A 22,387-nucleotide genomic window follows, 5' to 3' on the forward strand; every position below is an offset into this window, starting at 1 on the left:
TGTCACCCTGCACTGAGCCAAATTCATCCTAGGAACCTTGGTCAACCTGGGGGTCTTTCACTTCACCCATTTCTGCCACTTGGCTTCGAGTCAAGGGCATAATCCCCCCTCAGAACAAGCTGCTTTAAAAAGTCAAGCCTCAAAATAAAACGACCACTTTTTTTTTCTCTTTTGCCTCAGAACCAGCTTTCCCTATAGATTGCTACTGTCCTTCAGCACTACTTGCAACTGTAGCGAGTTAGAGTCTACCCCCCTCTGCTGGGCCTCTCAGCAGGCAGGCTAGATCACTGCTACTACACAGTTTTGCCTCAGCGTTTTCCCGCCAAAACAGGCTGCCTCAGAGCACCCTAATCTAGTCCCCAATCTGAGGTTACACGTTCTTCTACTAGTGCACCCCCCCGTGAGGTACACCTAGAAGATTACCTACATGCTCTCAGATTGTCCCTGACTAGACCCCCCTTGCTCTGGGCACACTTGCCAAGGCTTTGCTGGACCACTGGACAACTGGACCAGTCGTATCCCACACGCTGGACACCAATCAATGTGACAAACCCAGACCTACTGGGATCTGCCACACGTTAACTAAGCTGCCACCAACCATTCCCTATAAGAAGTCACACAGACCAGGGATGGATTTTCAACAAATAAAAGAATAAGGTTTATTTAAAACAACACACAGGGAAAATAAAATGATCAGGTGAATAAGATATAGTAACGTGGCTTAGTTTCACTCATACATACACACAGTTTGGTTCACACAGAACACTTAACTTGAAGCACAGACCCTGAACCTATCAATTCTGGCTAACCAACAGACACCTGAACCTATCAGGTTGGTACTGACACACAGTAGTACCCTGTCTGACACACAGACTCCCACACCAGCTTCTTCTTCCCAGCTGCTGCTTTGTCTCCTCTTCTTCACTTCTCCACACAGGCTTCACCTATATATACAGTACAGCCCCTCCTCCTGATGTCCCGCCTTCCACTCCCCATAGGATGGAACTTTCCCTCCAAACCCATGACAGACAGGTAACATCAGTGCTGTATGTAACAGCCTGCTCCCACCAAGATCTACCCGGATCACCCGTGTGAGCCAGGAGGTGAGGCTGAGGACCCTGACGCCGAGGGAGTCCCAAAGAGAAAAGACACGAAACAGGGCCTTCTCAGCGGTGGCTCCTCGCCTCTGGAATAACCTCCCATGAGAGATTTGCGCTGCCCCCACTTTGGGCACATTGAAAAGCCAACTAAAAACATGGATGTACATCCAGGCCTTCCCTCCTGTCAGCACTTGACTCTTTTTTCTTTCTTGCTATCCATTATTATTTTTAATATATATATTGCACTGTTTCTGTTATTGATTATGTTATAATGCTTTTGTGTCATTCAATGTATATGTGTTTTGTTGGAAGCCGCCCAGAGTGGTAGAATATACCGGATGGGCGGGATATAAATCAAATAAATAAATAAATAAATAAATAAATAAACAAATAAATAAATAAAAATAAATAAACAAATAAATAAATAAATAAATAAATTTGTGTACCTCGGCTCAATGATCTCTGACACACTCTCTCTAGATGTCGAGCTGGATATATGTATTGGCAAAGCAGCTACTATGCTCTCTAGACTCAGAAAGAGAGTATGGCTTAATAAGAAGCTGTTGGCATAGACCAAGATCCAGGTCTATAGAGCCTGTGTCCTGAGCACACTCCTGTACTGCAGTGAGTCTTGGACCCTTTGTGCACCGCAGGAGAGGAAGCTCAACACATTCCATATGCATTGCCTCTGATGGATTTTTAATATCACCTGGCAGGATGAAGTTCCAAATAGAGTAGTCCTAGAACAAGCTGGAATTTTTAGCATGTATACATTACTGAAACAGCAACGTCTATGTTGGCTTGGGCCTGTCTTGAGAATGGCTGATGGTCAGATTCCAAAAGATCTCCTATATGGATAATTAGCACAGGGAAATCGCCCCAGAGGAAGAACACAGCTGCGATACAAGGATATCTGCAAGTGGGATCTGAAGACCTTAGGAGTGGACCTCAACAGATGGGAAACCCTGACATCTGAGTGTTCAGCCTGGAGGCAGGCAGTGCATCATGGCCTCTCCCAATTTGAAGAGACCCTTGTCCAGTAGGCCAAGGCAAAGAGAAAGTCACAAAAGCAGCAAGATCAAGGAGCTGGACAGGGGACAGATTGTATTTGTCTTCAGTGTGGAAGGGATTGTCACTCTCGAATTGGCCTTCTCAGCCACAGTAGATGCTGTTCTAAGACCTCCATACAGAGCATGTTACCATCGTTTTTCGAGACTGAAGGATGCCTAATGATTTGTGCCAATCTTGGGCAGAGTCAGTCTTCCTATATTCCCTATATAAATGGTGGATTTGTATGTTCACTACAATCAGGATCAAACCCAAGTTCTTTGTTTTGAGGGATTGCAGCACCTTTGGGCTGAAGGAGTTTGTCCTAATTGCCAGTGGAGATGTTCCATTAATCCATCAAATGCTTTATTTTTATCAAGTGGTTTAATGGACTTTGTGATGGAAATCTGAAGGTCCTAACACTTGTCCCTTAATCACAGACTTTAGAACTTGCTAACAAATAATGATCCCATACTATTCCTTTTGAGGCATCCTGGTACATACGTGTTTGATTTATATACACACACAGGCCGCCATGATGCAGGAGCATCCTATGAGTAGCTAATCTCTTTTGCAAAACCATATTCTTCAGGAAAACTTCTTCAGCCTTTAATTTTGCTTGTGTTTTCATAGAGACATTCTCCAAGAGATCTATGGCTCCTGAAGTCTTATATACAAATTCTACCAAGGTGTGAATCACTTTATAGGCTTCTGCCACCTCTACTGCTGGAAAAAGGCTCCTTCCCATTTGAGTTCCTGTTGACCATTTCCAGTCCTCCAGAGAGGATCTCCCAGTGACACGTGTGGCTTCAGTAGAGTAACTTGTATCTGATTTAATTCATTACTCAAGAAGGGCCGTTCGGGAAGCAGAATCTGCCCAAAGTCGTCTGTCGTGGAGACAGTTGCAAAAAAAACCCCTCATTTAATTTCTCTGCAATCTCTAAGTCCCCCTTTCTCTCCCCTTTCCCTCCCTCACCATTCAGAGGGCCAGCTGCTTTTCTGGCAAGTTTCCTACTTCTAAAATACAGTGGTGCCTCGCATAACGAGCGCACAGTTTAATGACGAATCCGCATAGCGATGCAGATTTTGCGATCAAAAAACTGATTGGATTGCGATGTTCTAAATAGGCAAAACATCGCATTGCGATGATCGGTAAGCGTTTCGCTTACTGATTTTCAAATTGCGATGTTTTCAAACAGCTGATCGGCGGTTTCAAAATGGCCACCAGAAGAAGAAAATGGCCACCCGCAGCGTTTTTGCGCCGATTCCTCGCTTACCGAGGCGTCGAAACTGGCGGCTGGATTGAGGATTTCCACTTAGCGGTGGGTTTTTGCCCCATAGGAACGCATTAAACAGAGTTTAATGCGTTCCTATGGGTTTTTTGCCCCGTATAGCGACGTTTCCAGATAGCGACGATTTATCCGGAACGGATTAACGTCGCTATGCGGGGCACCATTGTGTTTAAAGAAGCTTTTATTATTCCCCCTTATATTGCTGGCCATAATTTCCACAAAGTCTTTCTTTGCCATTTTTATCATCTTCTTACATTTCTTTTGCCAGAATTTATGTTCCTTTTTATTTTCCTCATCTGGGAAGGATTTCCATTTATGGAAGGACCCCTCCTTTCCCATTAAGTCCTCTGTAACTTTGATTGTTAACTATTCCGGCACTTTCTTGGACTTAGTTGAGCCCCCCCTTTTTTGCAGTATACACTTCCACTGGGCCTCTACTACCGTTGTTTTAAAAAGACTATGCACTCTTGAGAATTTTTTTGTGAACTTCCCTTTCAACTTCTTTCTTACTAGCTTCCTCATCTGAGGGAGGTCCACCCTTCAGAAATCAATGGTTTTTGTGTCAGATTTCCTTGACATTCTCCCCCCAACATGCACGGGAAAAGAGATGGCAGAATGGTCATTATTCTCTAGGGACTCAGTGACATTCCCGCCCCTAACCAGGTCCTGACATGATATTCATTTTTAAGAAACAACTAAAAACATTGATGTATAGGCAGGCTTTCCCAACAGAAAACTCCTGACGATTTTTCTTTTCTTATATCTTTCTTTGATTTCTATCTTAGTTTAGGTGCAATGTTTTAAAATTATATTGTTTCTTTTATTGTAAGCCGCCTAGAGCGGGCTAATATGTCCAGATAGGCGGGATAGAAATAAAATAAAATAAAATAAATAAATAAATAAATAAATAAATAAATAAATATTCGATCCAGAGTCACCTGTCCTCTGGTGGGCTCCATGAGAAATTGCTCCAAGACATAGTGATTTAGCATGTCAAGAAATCCGGTCTCTCTTTCTTGATCAGAGCACGCCTGAGCCCAGTCAATGTGAGGATAATTGACGTTCCCCATGATTACGATCCTGTCCCTTTTGGACACCTCCCTGATTTCTATCCACTTATCAATTTTCCCCCTCAAGTTTTTCCCAACATTTCCCTCTCAAGTTTTTGATCTGGAGGATGATAGCAAGCCCCCAACCCACTATCACATTGCTCCTTGGTGCTGGCAGTTTAACCCACAGTGATTCTGTGATGGAGTCAGACCCATCATCCATCTCCATTTCTGCTGGATTCTACCCCTTGTTTGACCTAGATGGCCACCCTGCCTCCAACATGCCCCTCCCTGTCCCTCCTCTAGAGTTTATAATCTGGGATTGCGGTATCCCATTGGTTTTCCGAATCCCACCAGGTTTCTATTATGGCCACTTGTCAGTGTTTATAGCGATAATCACAGTTTTAGCAGAGTAATTCACGGTTCAGGCAGTCCAGGAATAACTCACACATAGTCCAGCAGCATTTCCTTCAGCAACGTGTATTTACAGCAGTATTTACATCAGTCTGGCAGCATAACGTGTAGATGTGATCTTCATGCAGGAGAAGATGCAACTGACTGTACAATCACACATATATACATATACATAACCAGTCAGGTTACACATTACATCATCCCTGAGTTGCATCATCCCTGGATTGCATCAGCTCTGCTGAGTCATCCTGACTCAGCTTCAGCACACCTGATCATCATGGATTCTCATTAATACATTCCATTCTGCTCAGGCCTGTAATTTTTCCTTGACACCACTCTACCAATCTTATATCTACCCTCCAAATAAAAGTTAAGTAAATAAAAAAGTTAAAATGAATAAAATGTTCCATTTGTCTTATCTTTGCTCATTTGGGCATTTGCATAAAAGCACCTGCCTATCGGGTCCCCCAAGAAGGGTGGCTTGTTTGCTTCTCCTTCCATCCCATCACAATCCCAGTCCTAATTCCTACACTATCATCACTTTGTGGTTCTCTATCCTCTCCGCCCTCATTCCACAGGGATGAGGGGACCCGAAATGAACGCCTCTCGGCTCCTGTTGGCTTTCCCCGGGATTCAGTTTAAAAGATGCTCTTCCACCTTTTTAATTTTATGTGACAGCAGTTCAGTTCCAAGTTCATTCAAGTGAAGTCCATCCCTCTTCTCCAAGCCCACCTTGTTCTAAAAAATTCCCGAGTGCCAGATGAATCTAAACTCCTTCTCTTGACACCACCATCTCATCCACGTGTAGAGACCCCTCAGCTCTGCCTGCCTGATGACACCCAGCTCTACATCTCCTTTTCTCCAACCACAGTGGATGCTGTTCTGTCCCTTCAGCGCTGCCTGGAGGCTGTACTGCAATGGATGCAGGAGAATGGACTGAGGCTGAACCCAGACAAGATGGAGTTCCAGAGGGTGGTTGGTCCCTCCATTGGTGGATTGGGAAACTCCCTCTCTTTTGGGGGAGTGATTCTCACCATGAAGAATGAGGTTTGCTGCTTGGGGGGTCTATCTGGATCCGACACTCACCATGGAAACCCAGTGATCTGCTCCGTCTATTTCCATCTGTGGTGGATTGTCCAACTGTGTCCCTATCTTGATGTTGGGGTACTCACCACTCTGCTCCATGCGCTTGCAGTCTCGAAATTAGACTACTGCAATGCGCTCTACGTGGGGCTATTTGAGTTTGATGCAGAAGCTTCAAATGGTGCAGAATGCGGTGGACAGACTTCTCAGTGGGACGAGAAAATATCAGCATATTTCCCCCACTCTGGATGCCTTGCATTGGCTGCCTGTTCATTTCCACATTGATTTCAAAGTGTTAATGATGACATAAGCCCTAAATGGTTTAGGACCTCAATATCTACCAGAACGCCTCCTCCCACCTAGATCTATCCAAATCACTCGTTTTAGCCAGGAAGGGTGACTGAAGGGCCCAATGCAGAGGGAGGCCTGGAGAGAAAGAACAAGAAACCTGGCCTTCTCGTCAGTGGCCCCTTGCCTTTGCAATAGTCTCCCCTCTGAGATCTGTCTGGCTCCCTCGCTGGCTGTTTTTAAGAGCAAACGTAAGACCTGGCTCTTTAGGCAGGCTTTCCCTCCTGTCATCACTTGAATTTTTTCCTCTTCATCTTGAACTATATTATTATCGTTGTTTTTTATTTTGTTATATTCTTTTTATTCCTTTTTTATTGTTAGCTGCCAGAGTAGACTTTGGCCTAGATGGGTGGGGTATAAATTTAATAAATAAATACCTGCCCCTGTGTGTTTAACAGGTAGCACTTCCAAGAACAATACCTTTCAGGTACAGTAGTATCTCATTCTATGTACAACTTGGTTTACATAATTTCTGGTTTACGAAACGAAATCCATTCAAAATAATGCCTTGATTTAATAGTCTTTTTCCCCGTTTCTTTCACTTTGTGAAGGAGGTTTCACTGTGCCTGGAGGTTTGTAGCACCACCACCACCGCTATGGCAACCCGCGTTCCAGTTTATGTATTTTTCGCATTACGTAATGTCCTGGAGGACACATTGGTTTTGTAACCCGAGGTACTACTGTAATATGCAGCCTTTAGAATTTGTAATATTTAATTTAGCTGGGGTCAAATACCTTCTGAATTTCAATGTTTAAATTTTTGCTTTTATTCTCACAGTTGTGATTTAACAAATTCTTCCCTCCCCTCTTTCCATAGACATTGGTTTAAGTTCCTAGCTCTGGAGCCAGAAATTGGGAGTTCACTTACCTTCTAGCTTTGCAGTTCTAAGATTATATTAACTGAGTACAGTGGTGCCTCGCATAGCGAGGTTAATCCGTTCCGGATTAACCTTCGCTATGCTGAAGCATCGTTAAACGGGACAGAAAAGCCCATTGGAACGCATTAAACATCGTTTAATGCGTTCCAAATGGGCCAAATACTCACCGTTCAACGAAGCTTCGTAATGGCCGGCAGCCATTTTCGCGCCCTCGCCTCGCTTAACGAGGGCACGAAAACGCTGCACGCGGCCATTTTGGGTCATTTCCGGCCATTTCCGCGCTTCCGGCGGCCATTTTGGCCGCCGAACAGCTGATTGTCGGGCTTCGTTTTGCGAAGATCGGTAAGCGAAACGCTTACCGGTCTTCGCAAAGCGAATTGAGCCCTATTCAAAAGACGTTAAGCGATCGCATTAGCGATCTGAAAAAACGGATCGCTATGCGATTTCGTCGTTATGCGGTGCGCTCGTTAAGCGAGGCACCACTGTATCTATTTCCCTGACCATCTTTGCTTCCTATCCTGCTTTCAGAAATTCCTGATGATGACCTGTAATAGCATTTTATAAACTCTACATGCCATCCCTTTCGTGGACCTTTCCTTTCTCTTCGCCCTCTGAATAATAATCTCTGCAGAGTTTGTCAGTTCCCAGCATCTACCACTTTCTCTTTTCCAGTTCTCGAGTCTAATTATCTGCATTCATCCACTTTTACACTTCCTTTCTAACACTGTCCTTTCACCCCCTTGTTATTCATTTTTGCTTTAAAAATCCTTTAATTAAATTATTTGTTTCCTCTTTAATCAACTTTGAGAAATTCCTTTCTAATTTTCTGGAAAAATAAGTACAATCATTGGGGAGAATTTGAGAAGAAAAAAAGTTAATATACTTTGAATTTTGTGTACTGTACTTACTTGGATGTGGAAATGATCCTCCCTTCATGACTCCTCCCTCCAAAAGGTCCCTCACTGAAGAGCCCATCCAACCTCAAGCTGAAAGGAATATCCTCCAGTCTGGCATCATCCCCTCCCTGTTTCTCTTCCTTCATCTTTTTGGCTGGGTTTCCTTCCTACTCTGTGACTCAGGTGGAAACTGAACACCTCATTCCTTATTCCTGCAGATTTTGGAAGTGATTGTTTGTCTTCTTTTTCTAATCTACCAGATGATGAAGAACAGGAGAGGAAGAATTGCCCAGCAACATCTGGGGCAACCTGGGCAGGAACTCATGATCAAGCAAGAAAACAGAGAACTGAAAATAGGAATGACCAGGCATGGACTTCACATGAAAGGAATAAAGCAGGGGAGAAACCACGTAAACGCATGTCACCTCAGTAGGCATCAAAGAACACATGAAGGCGAGAAACTGTATGCAGGGGAGAATATGTATCCATGTATGGAATGTGGAAAGAGCTTCAGTCAGAGTAGTCAGCTTAGGGTACATCAAAGGACCCACACTGGGGAGAAACCACATAAATGCATGGAATGTGGAAAGAGCTTTATTCGCAGTTATGCCCTTAGATTACATCAAAGGACCCACACTGGGGAGAAACCACATAAATGCATGGAATGTGGAAAGAGCTTTAGTCAGAGTGGTCAGCTTAGGTTACACCAAAGAACGCACAGTGGGGAGAAACCACATAAATGCATGGAATGCGGAAAGGGCTTTACTCTGAGTGGTCAGCTTAGGTCACATGAAAGGACTCACACTGGGGAGAAACCACATAAATGCATGGAATGTGGAAAGAGCTTTAGTCATAGTTCTGCCCTTAAGTTTCATCAAAGGACTCACACTGGGGAGAAGCCACATAAATGCATGGAATGTGGAAAGAGCTTTAGTCTTAGTGGTGTCCTTAAGTTACATCAAAGGATTCACAGTGGGGAAAAACCATATAAATGCATGGAATGTGGAAAGAGCTTTAGTTCGAGTGGTCAGCTTAGGTCACATGAAAGGATTCACACTGGGGAGAAACCACATGAATGCATGGAATGTGGAAAAAGCTTCAGTCTTAGTGGTAACCTTAAGGTACATCAAAGGATTCACACTGGGGAGAAACCACATAAATGCATGGAATGTGGAAAGAGCTTTAGTCACAGTAGTACCCTTAGGTTGCATCAAAGGACTCACACTGGGGAGAAACCACATAAATGTATAGAATGTGGAAAGAGCTTTAATAAAATTGGTGTCCTTAGGAGACATCAAAGGACCCACACTGGGGAAAAACCACATAAATGCATGGACTGTGGAAAGAGCTTTAGTGAGAGTGGTGACCTTAGGAAACATGAAAGAACTCATACTGGGGAAAAACCATATAAATGCATAGAATGTGGAAAGAGCTTTGGTCGCAGTAGTCACCTTACGAGACATCAAAGGAGTCACACTGGGGAGAAGCCACATAAATGCATAGAATGTGGAAAGAGCTTTAGTCAGAGTAGTGACCTTAGGTTACACCAAAGAACCCACAGTGGGGAGAAACCACATAAATGCATGGAATGTGGAAAGAGCTTTACTCTGAGTGGTCAGCTTAGGTCACATGAAAGGACTCACACTGGGGAGAAACCACATAAATGCATGGAATGTGGAAAGAGCTTTAGTCAGAGTGGTGCCCTTAAGTTTCACCAAAGGACTCACACTGGGGAGAAGCCACAGAAATGCATAGAATGTGGAAAGAGCTTTAGTAGGAGTGGTGCCCTGAAGTTACATCAAAGGATTCACAGTGGGGAAAGACCATATAAATGCATGGAATGTGGAAAGAGCTTTAGTCGCAGTAGTCACCTTAAGTTACATCAAAGGATTCACACTGGGGAGAAACCACATAAATGCATGGAATGTGGAAAGAGCTTCAGTCATAGTTCTGCCCTTAAGTTTCATCAAAGGACTCACACTGGGGAGAAGCCACATAAATGCATGGAATGTGGAAAGAGCTTTAGTCTTAGTGGTGTCCTTAAGTTACATCAAAGGATTCACAGTGGGGAAAAACCATATAAATGCATGGAATGTGGAAAGAGCTTTAGTTCGAGTGGTCAGCTTAGATCACATGAAAGGATTCACACTGGGGAGAAACCACATGAATGCATGGAATGTGGAAAAAGCTTCAGTCTTTGTGGTAACCTTAAGTTACATCAAAGGATTCACACTGGGGAGAAACCACATAAATGCATGGAATGTGGAAAGAGCTTCAGTCATAGTAGTCACCTTAAGTTACATCAAAGAATTCACACTGGGGAGAAACCACATAAATGTATAGAATGTGGAAAGAGCTTTAATAATATTGGTGTCCTTAGGAGACATCAAAGGACCCACACTGGGGAAAAACCACATAAATGCATGGACTGTGGAAAGAGCTTTAGTGAGAGTGGTGACCTTAGGAAACATGAAAGAACTCATACTGGGGAAAAACCATATAAATGCATAGAATGTGGAAAGAGCTTTAGTCAGAGTGGTACCCTGAAGTTACATCAAAGGATTCACAGTGGGGAAAGACCATATAAATGCATGGAATGTGGAAAGAGCTTTAGTCGCAGTAGTCACCTTAAGTTACATCAAAGGATTCACACTGGGGAGAAATCATATGAATGCATGGAATGTGGAAAGAGCTTTAGTTTGAGTGGTCAGCTTAGGTCACATCAAAGAACTCACACTGGGGAGAAACCACATATAAATGCATGGAATGTGGAAAGAGCTTCAGTCAGATCAGTTCCCTGAGTTCCCATCGAAGAACACAGTGAACCTAAAATGCATTTGCCTTTTTTGTAGCCACATCAAACTGTTGGCTCTTATTTAGCTTGTGATCCACGACAATTCTCAGATCGTGGTTGTTGTGGGTTTTTTGGGCTCTTTGGCCATGTTCTGAAGGTTGTTTTTCCTAACGTTTTGCCAGTCTCTGTGGCCGGCATCTTCAGAGGACAGCACTCTGTGCTCTGGTGTAGTTAGCTAGGCACTCCCTAGATGGAGGATCTTCGTTGGACTGTGAGTTTTTCATCCCATTGTAACGCATTAAACGTTTTTTAATGTGTTTCAATTTGCTTTATTTTACCGCTTTACGATGTTTTTACTCTACAGCTATTTTACTGAAACGAATTAACATCCTTAAGTGAGGCACCACTGTATTCGCAATTTTGATTAGCATCCCCTGCATCCCCAATCCACATCATTAATAAAAATGTTGAAAAGCACCGGGCACACGACTGAGCCTTGGGTTACCCCACTTGTGACTTCCTCCCAGTTAGAGAAGGAGCCATTAATCATCATCCTCTGAGTACAATTCTGTAGCCAACTGTGTACCAATTAGAAGATCATGGAGCACTTGGTCAAAAGCTTTTCTGAAGTTAACATAGAATACGTCTACAGCATTTTCTCTGTCTATCTGGGAGGTTACCTGATCAAAAAAAAAGTGATCGAATAAGTTTGGCATGATATGGACTTGACAAATCCATGTTGGCTTCTAGTTGTTACTGCCTTGTTTTCTTGGTGCTAGCACAATGACCGCTTTAAGATCTGTTCCAAATTTGTAGTTTTTAGCTCAGTGCTCCGGCGTATCAAGATCATGTAGAGTTTTGTTTCAGTCTTTCAGGGTATTCACTATTCCACCAAATTTTTTGTCATCCACAAATCTGACAAGTATTCTCTGCATTCTATGTGTTGGTGGGAGCCAGGGACAGCTTAGGGAGGATGCTGGCTTACCATGTTTCTTGTGACCCAGCACTCTCCAGTTCGGAGCTGATGGTCCTTGTCTCAGCGTTGACATTGAGGTCCCCGAGGTTTATTGTCCTGGGAGATTCTAATGTTCTTGCCAAGGCTGAGGCCACAGGAGCAGCTCTTGAGTTCTTGGAAACCATGGCTTCCTTGGACGTGTCCCAACATGTGAAGGGCTCGTGAAATGCTTGGCAGACCCTGTTGGGGGGGGGAAGGAATCACGAGGCTCTTGCAACCCCCATATGGGTGTCACCTCTCCTGTTTCTGCCCCCCTTTGGGGCTCCACCCCTTCCAGTCCTTCTCCCTCTCCCCAACCCACTTTGTTTTGGTAACCCCCAATCTTCCCTTGCACGATCCCAAGGAGGGGGCTTTTCAACTGATGGGAGGGACACCTGGGGAGGGGAGGGGTGCCCAGAGCGACCAAGGAGCATGGAAGAGCCCCTCTCAGCCCCTCTTCAAGAAGGAGGGAGCAGCTGGCGCCGCTCTTTCGGTTGCCTTTCTCATCTTTTTTTCCACCGCGGTGAGACAGACCCGCGTAAGAGAAGTGGGGGGAAAAGGCCAATGTTTTCTTCAGCTCCTGCCTTCCTCCAATGTGCTGTCCGGGGAAGGCGAGAGGCTTTCCTCATGCTTTCGCTCATCAGGAGTGCTCTCTCGCTCTCTCTCAATATATAGATATATTTAACAAGCTCACCCTCACCGGGACACAGTGCACGCCAAAACGCAAGCCAGTGCCTCGCCCCACTTGTTGGGAGGCCCCACAGGCCGAGCTGCACCCCCTTCCCAGACTTGTCCTGGCCCCCCAAGTCCCCTCTGGACCTTTGTCCCACCGGGGCCAGACTGACCGTGCTTGTGATTTAGCCCATTTCTTTTTAATACACCTTTCCGGGCATGCTGTCGTCTTGGCCAGGCAGCTTACAACCCTAGATCAACCAGGCCGGACCTAGGGTTGCCCGATGTCCTGCAAAAGGAGGACATGTCCTCCTTTTTAGCCTAATCTCAGTCTGGCAGGCAAAGATAAAAGCCTTTAAAATGTCTGGCTTTTTAATATTTTATAATTTTGGATGAGAGGTGGATAGGTAGAAGGACCCCCTCTCTGTTTTTTCCTGCACTTGGCCACCCGTTACCTGCCACTGGTGCCGGAATGCAGCCCTCGGTCTCTCTCACCATGGTGGCTGCTGCTCGGCAATCCGCCATGCCTGCCCAGCCCACATGGAGCCCAGAAAGGCAGTGCAAGTGGAGCGCCGCCCACCAAGCCAGGCAGGAGCAAGCAGCGCCTGAGGGCATCAATGGGAAGGTGAGCGCCTGGACTGTTTGTGTTGAAAGTCCCTTTTGGGGACTTCAACACCCACACTCCCCAGCCTTGAACTGATTACCCTCGCGGGAGGGGAGGCTGCCTCATTTGGCTTTGCCCAGTGCCACTTTCCCCCAATCTGCACCGGAGCCTTGTTTGGGCATCCAGATTAGCAAACATGCCTCTGAGCCTGTGCAGAGTGCAACTGGCTGGGGGATCCTGCAGCTGGGCCAGGGTGGGTTCAGATTTATTTGCTTTGCTCCCAATCGGAAGTCCAGTTTGAAGAATATTACCTGTGAACAGTTTGATGTAGATATGATTGCTAATGAAGATCTGCGAAAAGTTGACTTCCCCGAGAAATATGTTGTGCAATTAATAAAGTTTATAAGGTAATAATTGTACAATTGGCTGTTTAATTTCTCTCTCTTTTTTTGGTTTTTTGAAAAAAAAACTTCATTGTATTTATTTTTATTTTTTACTGTTTCTTGGTCAGTTCACTAAGAGAATTTATTGGTAGCTATTGTAATAAAATTGTATTGATTGCGGGATTAATCTGGAATGATTCAAAAGAAATATTTCATACGTCCTCTGTCCTCTTTTTCATCCTATGTCCTCCTTTTGGTATCCATGTATCTGGCAACCCTAGCCGGACCCCATCATCAAGAGCGCCCCATGGATGGGCATGGGGAAGCGTCTCTTTGTTGCCAGGTGAGGGGCCGCAAGGGGAGAGGAGGCCTCCAGAAGGACCCTTTTCCTGGCTGCCTGGAGGTTGCACCAAGGATGGCGGCGGGTTGGCGGTTCCTCGATGGATGGATTGCGGTGATCTGACATAGACAATTGGGATTTAGGAACCCCATGTGGTGTAGTGGATAGTGATGGACTGGACTGAAGACCATGGTTTGAATCCCTTCCTGCTCAGCCATGCAAGGTGTGGAACTGGTAAAGCCACTCCTTAAGAGCCAGACGCGGTCCCTAGTGATTATCAGGTTCAGCCCCTCTGTTAAGGAGGCACAGTGGGGAATCGAACTCCTAACCTCTGGCTTCTCAGCCAGAAACCTAAATCATGGTTACAGAAAAGCAGGCACACACTTAACAGAAGTCAAGATGACAGGAGAATGCAGAAAGAATGTTTTACAATTCAACAAGTGATCCATTATAATTTACATACAACAAACATTAAGGATAAGCTCTGGAAAATTACAAGAAAAAAGATGGAATGACGAAATTCCCTCTGCAGGTCATCAACGATACAATGTTCTTCTTCCATGGTAAGTTCTCTAATTCCGACCCTTGTCTTTCTAGCTTCTTAACTCGAACACAGATCTAAAGCAGTTTATAAGGTGGATTTGAGCTACTTGGCTTGTTTTCTTTAGCTGGAGACACCTCTGACCCACACTAAGCCAATGTCTACACGGTCTTTTAAATCTGAATGCATTCTTAATGAGTCCTTTTCTTTTTCTTCGTCGGTACATAATCTGGAAATGAGAGAAAGAAAGCAGTCATCATCCAAAAAGTCAGCAGCAGACCATGAAGAAGAAATGAAGAACCGCTACCCGGACAAGGTCAAGGAAACCCAGTCATTTTGCTGAAGCCAGGAGTCAAAGGCTGGGCTAGAACAGACCAAAAGGGCATCTAGTTTACACAGTGACCCACCAGATGCCCAGAGGAAACTCACAAGCACAGCACGAAGACAACAGCCATCCCCAAAGCTGATCCCCAGTCTACTGGATAACTCTTAACATCTCTAAGTGGAGAAGGGTGTTAAATAAGTGGAAGAGGAAGTCCACTGTGTCACATCTCCCTTTGGAAAGGACACCCAAGTGACACGTTAGACCAGAGGTGTGAAGAGAGGGTTGACCTTGCATCACTTCTTCAACCATGTTATCCAAGATGCCAGGATGTCCTCCATTACAAGCCACTACAATCTCCAGAAAGCTCAATGGTGCTTCCAACGGCACCCAGAACCTTTGGGATCTCACCAGGCGTCCTCCACCTCATTTTTTGTTCCCATCAGCTTCTAGCCTTAACAGATATAAGCTCTTTAGCGCAATGGTCCGATCAGCTCTGAACTGACTAGCACTTTTAATTCAAGCATAGGGTCATAATGAACACAGTGTCCTTCCCAGAGATGCTGACCGGGTGCCGGACATCCGAAATGCAGGACAGAACACAGGTGGATCAACCCGACCTTGGTGATGCCAGCTTTTATTGCACTCTGAAGCCTGCAAGTCAGACTTTGCTCACACCTCAAAGTGCCAGGCTGATAAAATCTTAAACAGAGACCAAGCTGCTCTCCCTCGGATCATCCTCTCTGCAAATTAACTCCACGTAAACTGTGGAACCCAGGAGACTACTCTGTTGAGTAAAAAAAACCACAACTCACTATGTAAGATTGGCTTCATTTGGAAGTGCATGTTTGCTTGTCGGTGCATGAGAGAGACTGTTTCCTTCCCCTTCCTTCCTAAACCAGCTCCTCTTTACGTCTGAACCTTTGGCTGTGTTGGTTTAAAAATGGGAGCTCTTCATTAAACATTGCCTAGTCCCACATGGCTGCAAGATGCCTGTGTTTCAGGCTTTTGTGCTTCTGGGCTTGAAACAAGAAAATGTAAAATAACGTTCTCTTTATTTTTTTTCCCCCTATCGCTGGGCTGAAGAAAAATGGCTTGGCATGTTCTAGATGGACCAAGTACAGTGTCAGGAAGCTTCACCATGGTGGCAATCTATCAGCAATGTGGGCATGGCAGAGTGCAGCTCTTCTGGGGGGGGAGGGAGAAAGGGAACCACCAGCATATAAAGTAAAAAAAAACCCACATCACCCCTTTATCACCATTCGACCTACCCTCCTCACTTGTATGGTCGTCTTCTTCACTCTCACCCTCTGCGATCACAGGCATACTCAGGTTCTTGACACTTTGCTCCCTTATGGATTGCAAGAGCCCTGCAAAAATGATGGGGAAATCAAGGAAAAGTTATCTCTAGTTCAGCTCCAGACCCAAGTTGTATTATATCCTGGCCAGTAAATATGACTTCCTAACGATTAGAGCAGTACGACAGTGGAACCAGTGACCTCGGGGTTTGGTGAGTGCTCCAACACTGGAGGCATCCAAGAGAGACATGGATCATCACCTGGCAGAGATGCTCTGATGGTCTTCCTGGGTTGAGCAGGGGGCTGGACTGGATGGCCTCGGAGGCCCCTTCCAACTTCCCTTTCCTAGGATTCTATGACAGCATGCTATTTCGATGCAACACTATCTTGCTAGTCCGAAGCTAATGAAAGGACCTGGATGTGCCTGTGGTCTGTTCTTTCTGTTGTTATCGCTGTTGTGAGCCCTCAGGTCACTTCCAACTTATGGCAACCCTAACAGCATTTTCAAGGTTTTAGAAATGTTCAAGGAGTGGCTCACCACTGCTCCCTCTCAGTGACTTTCTGCACCTGATTAAGTCTTCTGTAGGGGCCATACGGCCTGGGGGGGGGGAGACACTGGCACATTTGAAGGCAGCCACAGGTTGCAAACAATTCTTCACGCCACATTATGAGGTGTGCAGATGTGATTTATATAATCCCAATTTAGCCTCTACTTCTTTCTCAAGCAAAAAAAAAAAAAAAAAAAAAAAAAGCTTGAGAAGGGCTGTCCCAGTCTATAAATATTCTAAAGGAATACCATTGTAAAAACTCTCTTCCTACAATAATCCAATACAATAATTCAGTCAGGGCAGGAGTGGGGAGAGGCACCACAAGCTCCTCCATTTCCAAAGATCTGAACAACAACAACAACAACAACAACAACAACAACAACAACAACAAAGGGTCTCAACATAATGGGGATCCAAGATGGGGAAGGAGTTGTACAATCATGGAGAAATCTTTTTCACACCCCACTCCTTCCCACACAGCCACACCTCCAAGAACATCAGGCCTGATAAGAAGGCCTCCCTTGGCGCTTTCAGCATCCAGATGAATTTACAGGGAGGAAGTTGTGCTCGTTACTCAGACGCACCACAAAGGGCTTTATATCCTTTAAAAGGAGGGGCCCAGACAGAGCTTAGGAGCAAACGGTCAACCACAAGAGTTAGTCATTAATTCCCACCCCCACCCCACCCCCTAGTCTCTCATCATGGCAGCTCCTTCTGTTTGGCACAGTCTTTGTCTTCTGTGTTGGTTGTAGCCTTTTTCTACCTTTCTTAGCTCTCTGTGATGTAGTTTTCCCATGATCCGAGCCAGACTCAGAAGACTCCAGCTTCCTTGGGCAATGCCAACTTGATTGAGAAGTCTAGAAAGGGGGTTCAGTTCAGGTAAGTAAAACAGGCCACAGTGGAAGACTGAGGAATAAGTGTATTTAATACAGAGAAGGGGTACAGTTTCAACCACAGAAATGGTACAAACGGACAGGTCAAGGTCACAGCTCTGGTCTAGTTAAGTCTCTCCTCTTTATGGTTATTTCTGACCTTAGAAAAATATTATCCAAGATATCAAATCTCCCACACCTTTCTGGCTCTTTCGTCACTCACGGGTTGGAATCCTATGGCACTTGACATAGGAGAAAGTGACGCCTGCAGATGTTCCCAGGGACTGCCAGCCAGCCAGTCCTCATCGGGCACCTGATTGTGCAATGGACAGTGTCGCTAGTTGCATGGCTGCAAAGCTGCTGGCGGGGTTGGACTTCTGTGTCAGGTTTCTCAGCGGTTTAGCAGAGTATTTGGTGGTTCAGGCAGTCCAGGAATAATTCACACGCAGTCCAGCAGCATTTCCTTCAGCATAGTGTATTTACATCAAATATATACAGCAATCTGGCAGCATGGCAGGCAGATGTGATCTTCAAGCAGGCGAAGATACAACTAACTGTACAGCTCTACATATATACATACACATAGTCAATCAGGTTACACATTACCTCATTGCATTACATCATCTCTGGGTTGCATCATCTCTGCTGAGTCACCCTGATTCAGTTTCAGCACACCTGACAGTTATGGCTTCTCGTTAAATCACTTCATTCTGGTCAGGCCTACAATTTTCCTTGACATTCTGCCTTGGCCTGACATGTGGCAACTCTTGGAGCAACATGTTACAAAGGTGCAGCCATGCAACAGGATTTTGGTCAGGGAGTAAAAAGGAATTTGTTGTGTTTTAAATCCTTATATGTCAGTGCTATAGTCTGCTATTTGGGCAAGAATTATCCAACACTCATATTGAGGGGTGTGCATGTGCCTTTGTTTAAATTTCAGGCTACTTTGCAATATACCTGCCTTGCAAGGCAAGGCTCTAGAGGTATACAAAGCGACTTGGATGCCCTGCTATCTCTAGCTGCTTCTTACAGGGCACATTTTCCCAGTGGGACACTGAAAACTGTTGGCATGGTCATTATGTTTTTAGTGCAGACTTTTCTTGTTCAGGATGCAAGTCAGAACGATGTATATTTCCAAACATAAATCAAGGATAGAAATCAGAATAGTCAAGAATTTCTGCACCATGCAGAAAAATGGAAAAGGCAATAAGATGACAGTCATATGTTTTAAGAATCCATCCTTACAAAGGCAGAGAATTAACAAATACGGTTTTTTACACACTTACTTGAGCAAATGTGGAATAAGACCTAGATTGGATGTCAGCTAACGCTGGCTCTTCCAGCTCCCTGGAAAGAAAATAGGACAAGCGTCATCTCTATGGGACTTAGTTTTGGATTGTGTGAGGGAAAATATTGTGTGAGGAAAAAAACACACATTAATCCTTTATTTCAAAGTGAAGCTATCATATTTCATATTCATAATTTTCTAAAAACCTCCTCAGCTTTAAGGGCTTCCCCAGCCAGATATTTGACCAGAGGACAAAGGCAACCCTCGGACTCAAGGGAAAGGGTGCTTCAGCCGAGACGAGCAAGAACCGCGTAGGCAGACGACAGGATCGCTACAGGGCCCAGACCGCTGGGTTCCAACGATGGTTATGGGACCCACTCTAGGAAGAAAAATCCATTTTTGTTCAGAGGACATCCTGAACTCCTAGTTCTGGGCTCTATAGAGCTAAACCATGAATCGTATGAAGGAGGAGCAGCACAAGATACCCTTCCTGCCAGACTCTATTGTACAGTCCATTGGCTCAGTCTCTTCTTTTCAAATGAACTTTCCCTTCAATTCAAGCACTGTCGTATTTCCATACCTCTGACTCTTGGGAAGAACCTTCCTTTTCATTGCTTGCTTATTCATGCCTAGCCACCAAAGAGGGCTCCTGGAAGAACACACAGGATTTCACCATGAAAAAAATAAAATAAAATAAAATGAGACCTTGCTCATGTCCCACTAAGACATTCAGTGTCATACTAGGAGATACCTGCCCCTTCTCGCTCCTCCAGGCCACTTGAAACCCTCTTCTGGTGGGCTTTCCCATCCCGCTGCTCCAGGTCTGAAGGACACACTGGAGGTTGTAAGGGAGAGGAAACCCCCTCCCCTGATTTTGCTGGTGGAAACAGCTCCGTCAGCAGAACAGCAACGCTGGATCTGCCTACCGTGTGCAACTGACAAAACCTAATTGTGAGTAAGAATACTGATACTATCCAAGGGCTGTGCCCACAGACCCTTACAGAGGAACCCTTTTGGCCCATGGCACGCAGGAATACCCAGTAAATGACATACGGATGGCTCCCCAGAGTTCTGCGGATCTGCCTTTTTCAGGTTCATGCAATCCAATCTAGTGAGGTGTGTTCTGAAACGTCTCACTCCATTCTGACTCACAATGCATACGTAGGTAGCCACTGCCAATAGTGTCTAAATATTATAAAAAGTTAAAATAAATCTCCAAACCAAAACATTCCTTCACCTTAATTTGGCAAGAATTCAGAAGCATTTCTGATACATGAATCAAGTAGCTTCCTAGTCTCCCATTCATTCTCCATGATAAAGTATTAGAGTTATAGAGCTGGAAGAGACTCAAGGATCATCTCGTCTAACAGGATTTATTGATTGATTGATTGATTGATTGATTGATTGATTGATTGATTGATTGATTGATTGATTGATTGATTGATTGATTGATGGATGGATGGATGGATGGATGGATGGATGGATGGATGGATGGATGGATGGATTGGATTTCTAACCCACCCATTTAGACCAAAGGTCTACTCATGGATTCAAGATTCCATGCCCTGGTGAACTTAATTTCTGGACCATGTGTACTAGATGCTTCAATCATGTACCACCAATGTTACAGAATTCCACACATTTAGACGTCAATCAACCAAAACCTTTAAAAAAAATAAACTACTTCAATCCAGTTGTCTGTTTTGCCCAGAGCTACCCTAATCTCTAGTGTCTTTGACACTCATTGCAATGGAAGAAAGCAATCCCTTGGCTACGGCTACTTAACCCATGCAAATCAAGAGACTACTTGAAAAAAAGTGAATATTTTCTTCTATGCCAGGGGTTCCCAACCTTGCATCCACAGATGTTCCTGGACTAAAAATCCCAGAAGCCTTTGCTATTAGTTCTACTGGTCAGGATTTATGGGAGTTGAAATGTGTTTTTGCTGTTTATCATAATCAAAGTGATTAAAGTTTAGGACAACATGAATTATAGTGTTAAATAGATGAGTATATAAGTGGCACTGACTTCAACCTGGGAAATGGCATCCAAGTTACCCACAGAGCCTCAGTTAAGACCCCAACTGAGATCACCCTCCACTTTGTTATTTTGCCACTGACGATATTCCAAAACAATATTCTTGAAACTGGCTAGGATGTCACCTTTTACCATATCGATAGCCTTGCCTGATTTTCTTGACTGCTGTGACTGGAACAAGAGCTTCAGCAACAGGCATTATTAAAAAACCGTGCCACTCTGACACAAGCACTACTTAAGCTGATGAAGAGTTCTGGAGGACTCCAAAGCTTACACACCAGGTGGGAATTTCATTTGGCCCCAATGAAGGAAAGCTCACCCACTGGACCACCAACCCCCATGTGCACGGAACAGACCTTCTTGGCCTTTGCTTTTTCATTTACTTTCTTCCAAAGCACACTGGGGTAAAGATGTATTTAAAATGAATTCAGATTGTTTGAGGAATGAGATAAGTCAGAAGATAAAGGAATATAAAACATGAAACATTTTGTGGTTTGGCAGAAGTGCATGATTTAAAATGAAATAGATCCCCAAATTATATTTCCTATTCTGGATGTTATCAATAAAGATTTCAGGTAAGTAGTTAAAATAATGGTGAATGATGATTTATACATATTCCAATAATAGTAAGAAGGTAAAGGTAAAGGTTCCCCTTGACAATTTTTGTCCAGTCGTGTCCGACTCTAGGGGGCGGTGCTCATCCCTGTTTCCAAGCCATAGAGCCAGCGTTTTGTCCGAAGACAATCTTCCGTGGTCACATGGCCAGTGCGACTTAGACACGGAACGCTGTTACCTTCCCACCGAGATTGTCCCTATTTATCTACTTGCATTTGCATGCTTTCGAACCGCTAGGTTGGCGGGAGCTGGGACAAGAGACGGGAGCTCACTCCGTCATGTGGATTCGATCTTACGACTGCTGGTCTTCTGACCCTGCAGCACAGGCTTCTGTGGTTTAGCCCACAGCAACACCACGTCCCCACAATAGTAAGAAAGCTAGGATTAATAAGAAATGTTGGTAGATATTACAAAAAGAAGGTCGTCACATAACCAGTATTAAATGTTATTATATAGCAAATCAATTGAGATATATTTCAGGTATTATAACCAACAATAAGAATTTAATATGAAAATGTTTAGAAATGCATGGAAGGGAGGGGATTTTGGATAAAAACAGTTTTCAAAGAAAACATTGGAGAAGAGGTTAAGAAGATTGATAAACCTGTTCTTAAAAAATACTGTATTTTTCCATTTATAAGACACCTTTGTTTATAAGACCCACACAGACGTTTTTCTAACCCCAACATTAAAAAAAACTTAGCTTTGAGTATTCCACTTCTGGGTTCAGAATGCTCAGACATTAAGAGTCCCTGTTGCTTCTGAGCCTGCAGTCTCCACCTCCAATGAGGTGTGTCCCAACTGGGTTGTAGAGCATCAGCTGATGTCAGTTCCAGGGACGCAGGTTGTGGGGTGTTGCAGCTGGACTCCCTCCTTCTGTCTACCCCTCCAGGGCTGGTCAGGGAAGGGGGAAAGGTGGGGGGAATGGAAAGGGGGAGGGAGAAAGGAGCAGAGGCTGCCGGGCAGGATGGC

The 22,387-nt window shown here is 44.5% G+C and overlaps 2 protein-coding genes and 1 long non-coding RNA gene across 4 annotated transcripts in view; 2 read left to right on the forward strand and 1 right to left on the reverse strand.

Annotated features, from left to right (window-relative positions):
- Window positions 1-22,387, forward strand: part of LOC140702922 (uncharacterized) — a 354,469-nt gene that overhangs the window by 91,095 nt on the left and 240,987 nt on the right. The gene's annotated exons all lie outside the window — the stretch shown is intronic.
- LOC144585051 (uncharacterized) lies at window positions 4,348-13,741 on the forward strand. The gene is given in 3 exon segments (XM_078382495.1): window positions 4,348-7,007; window positions 8,368-10,819; window positions 10,822-13,741. Coding segments are annotated over 2 exon segments (2,562 nt in total). The 5' UTR covers window positions 4,348-7,007; the 3' UTR covers window positions 10,932-13,741.
- LOC144585090 (uncharacterized) lies at window positions 14,306-17,211 on the reverse strand. The gene is made up of 2 exons (XR_013539581.1): window positions 16,029-17,211; window positions 14,306-14,664 (listed from the first exon to the last, which is right to left on the reverse strand). It is a non-coding gene; the product is annotated as an uncharacterized LOC144585090 (long non-coding RNA).

This window comes from Pogona vitticeps, chromosome Z (genome assembly GCF_051106095.1).
Source record: "Pogona vitticeps strain Pit_001003342236 chromosome Z, PviZW2.1, whole genome shotgun sequence".
NCBI lineage: Eukaryota > Metazoa > Chordata > Lepidosauria > Squamata > Agamidae > Pogona > Pogona vitticeps.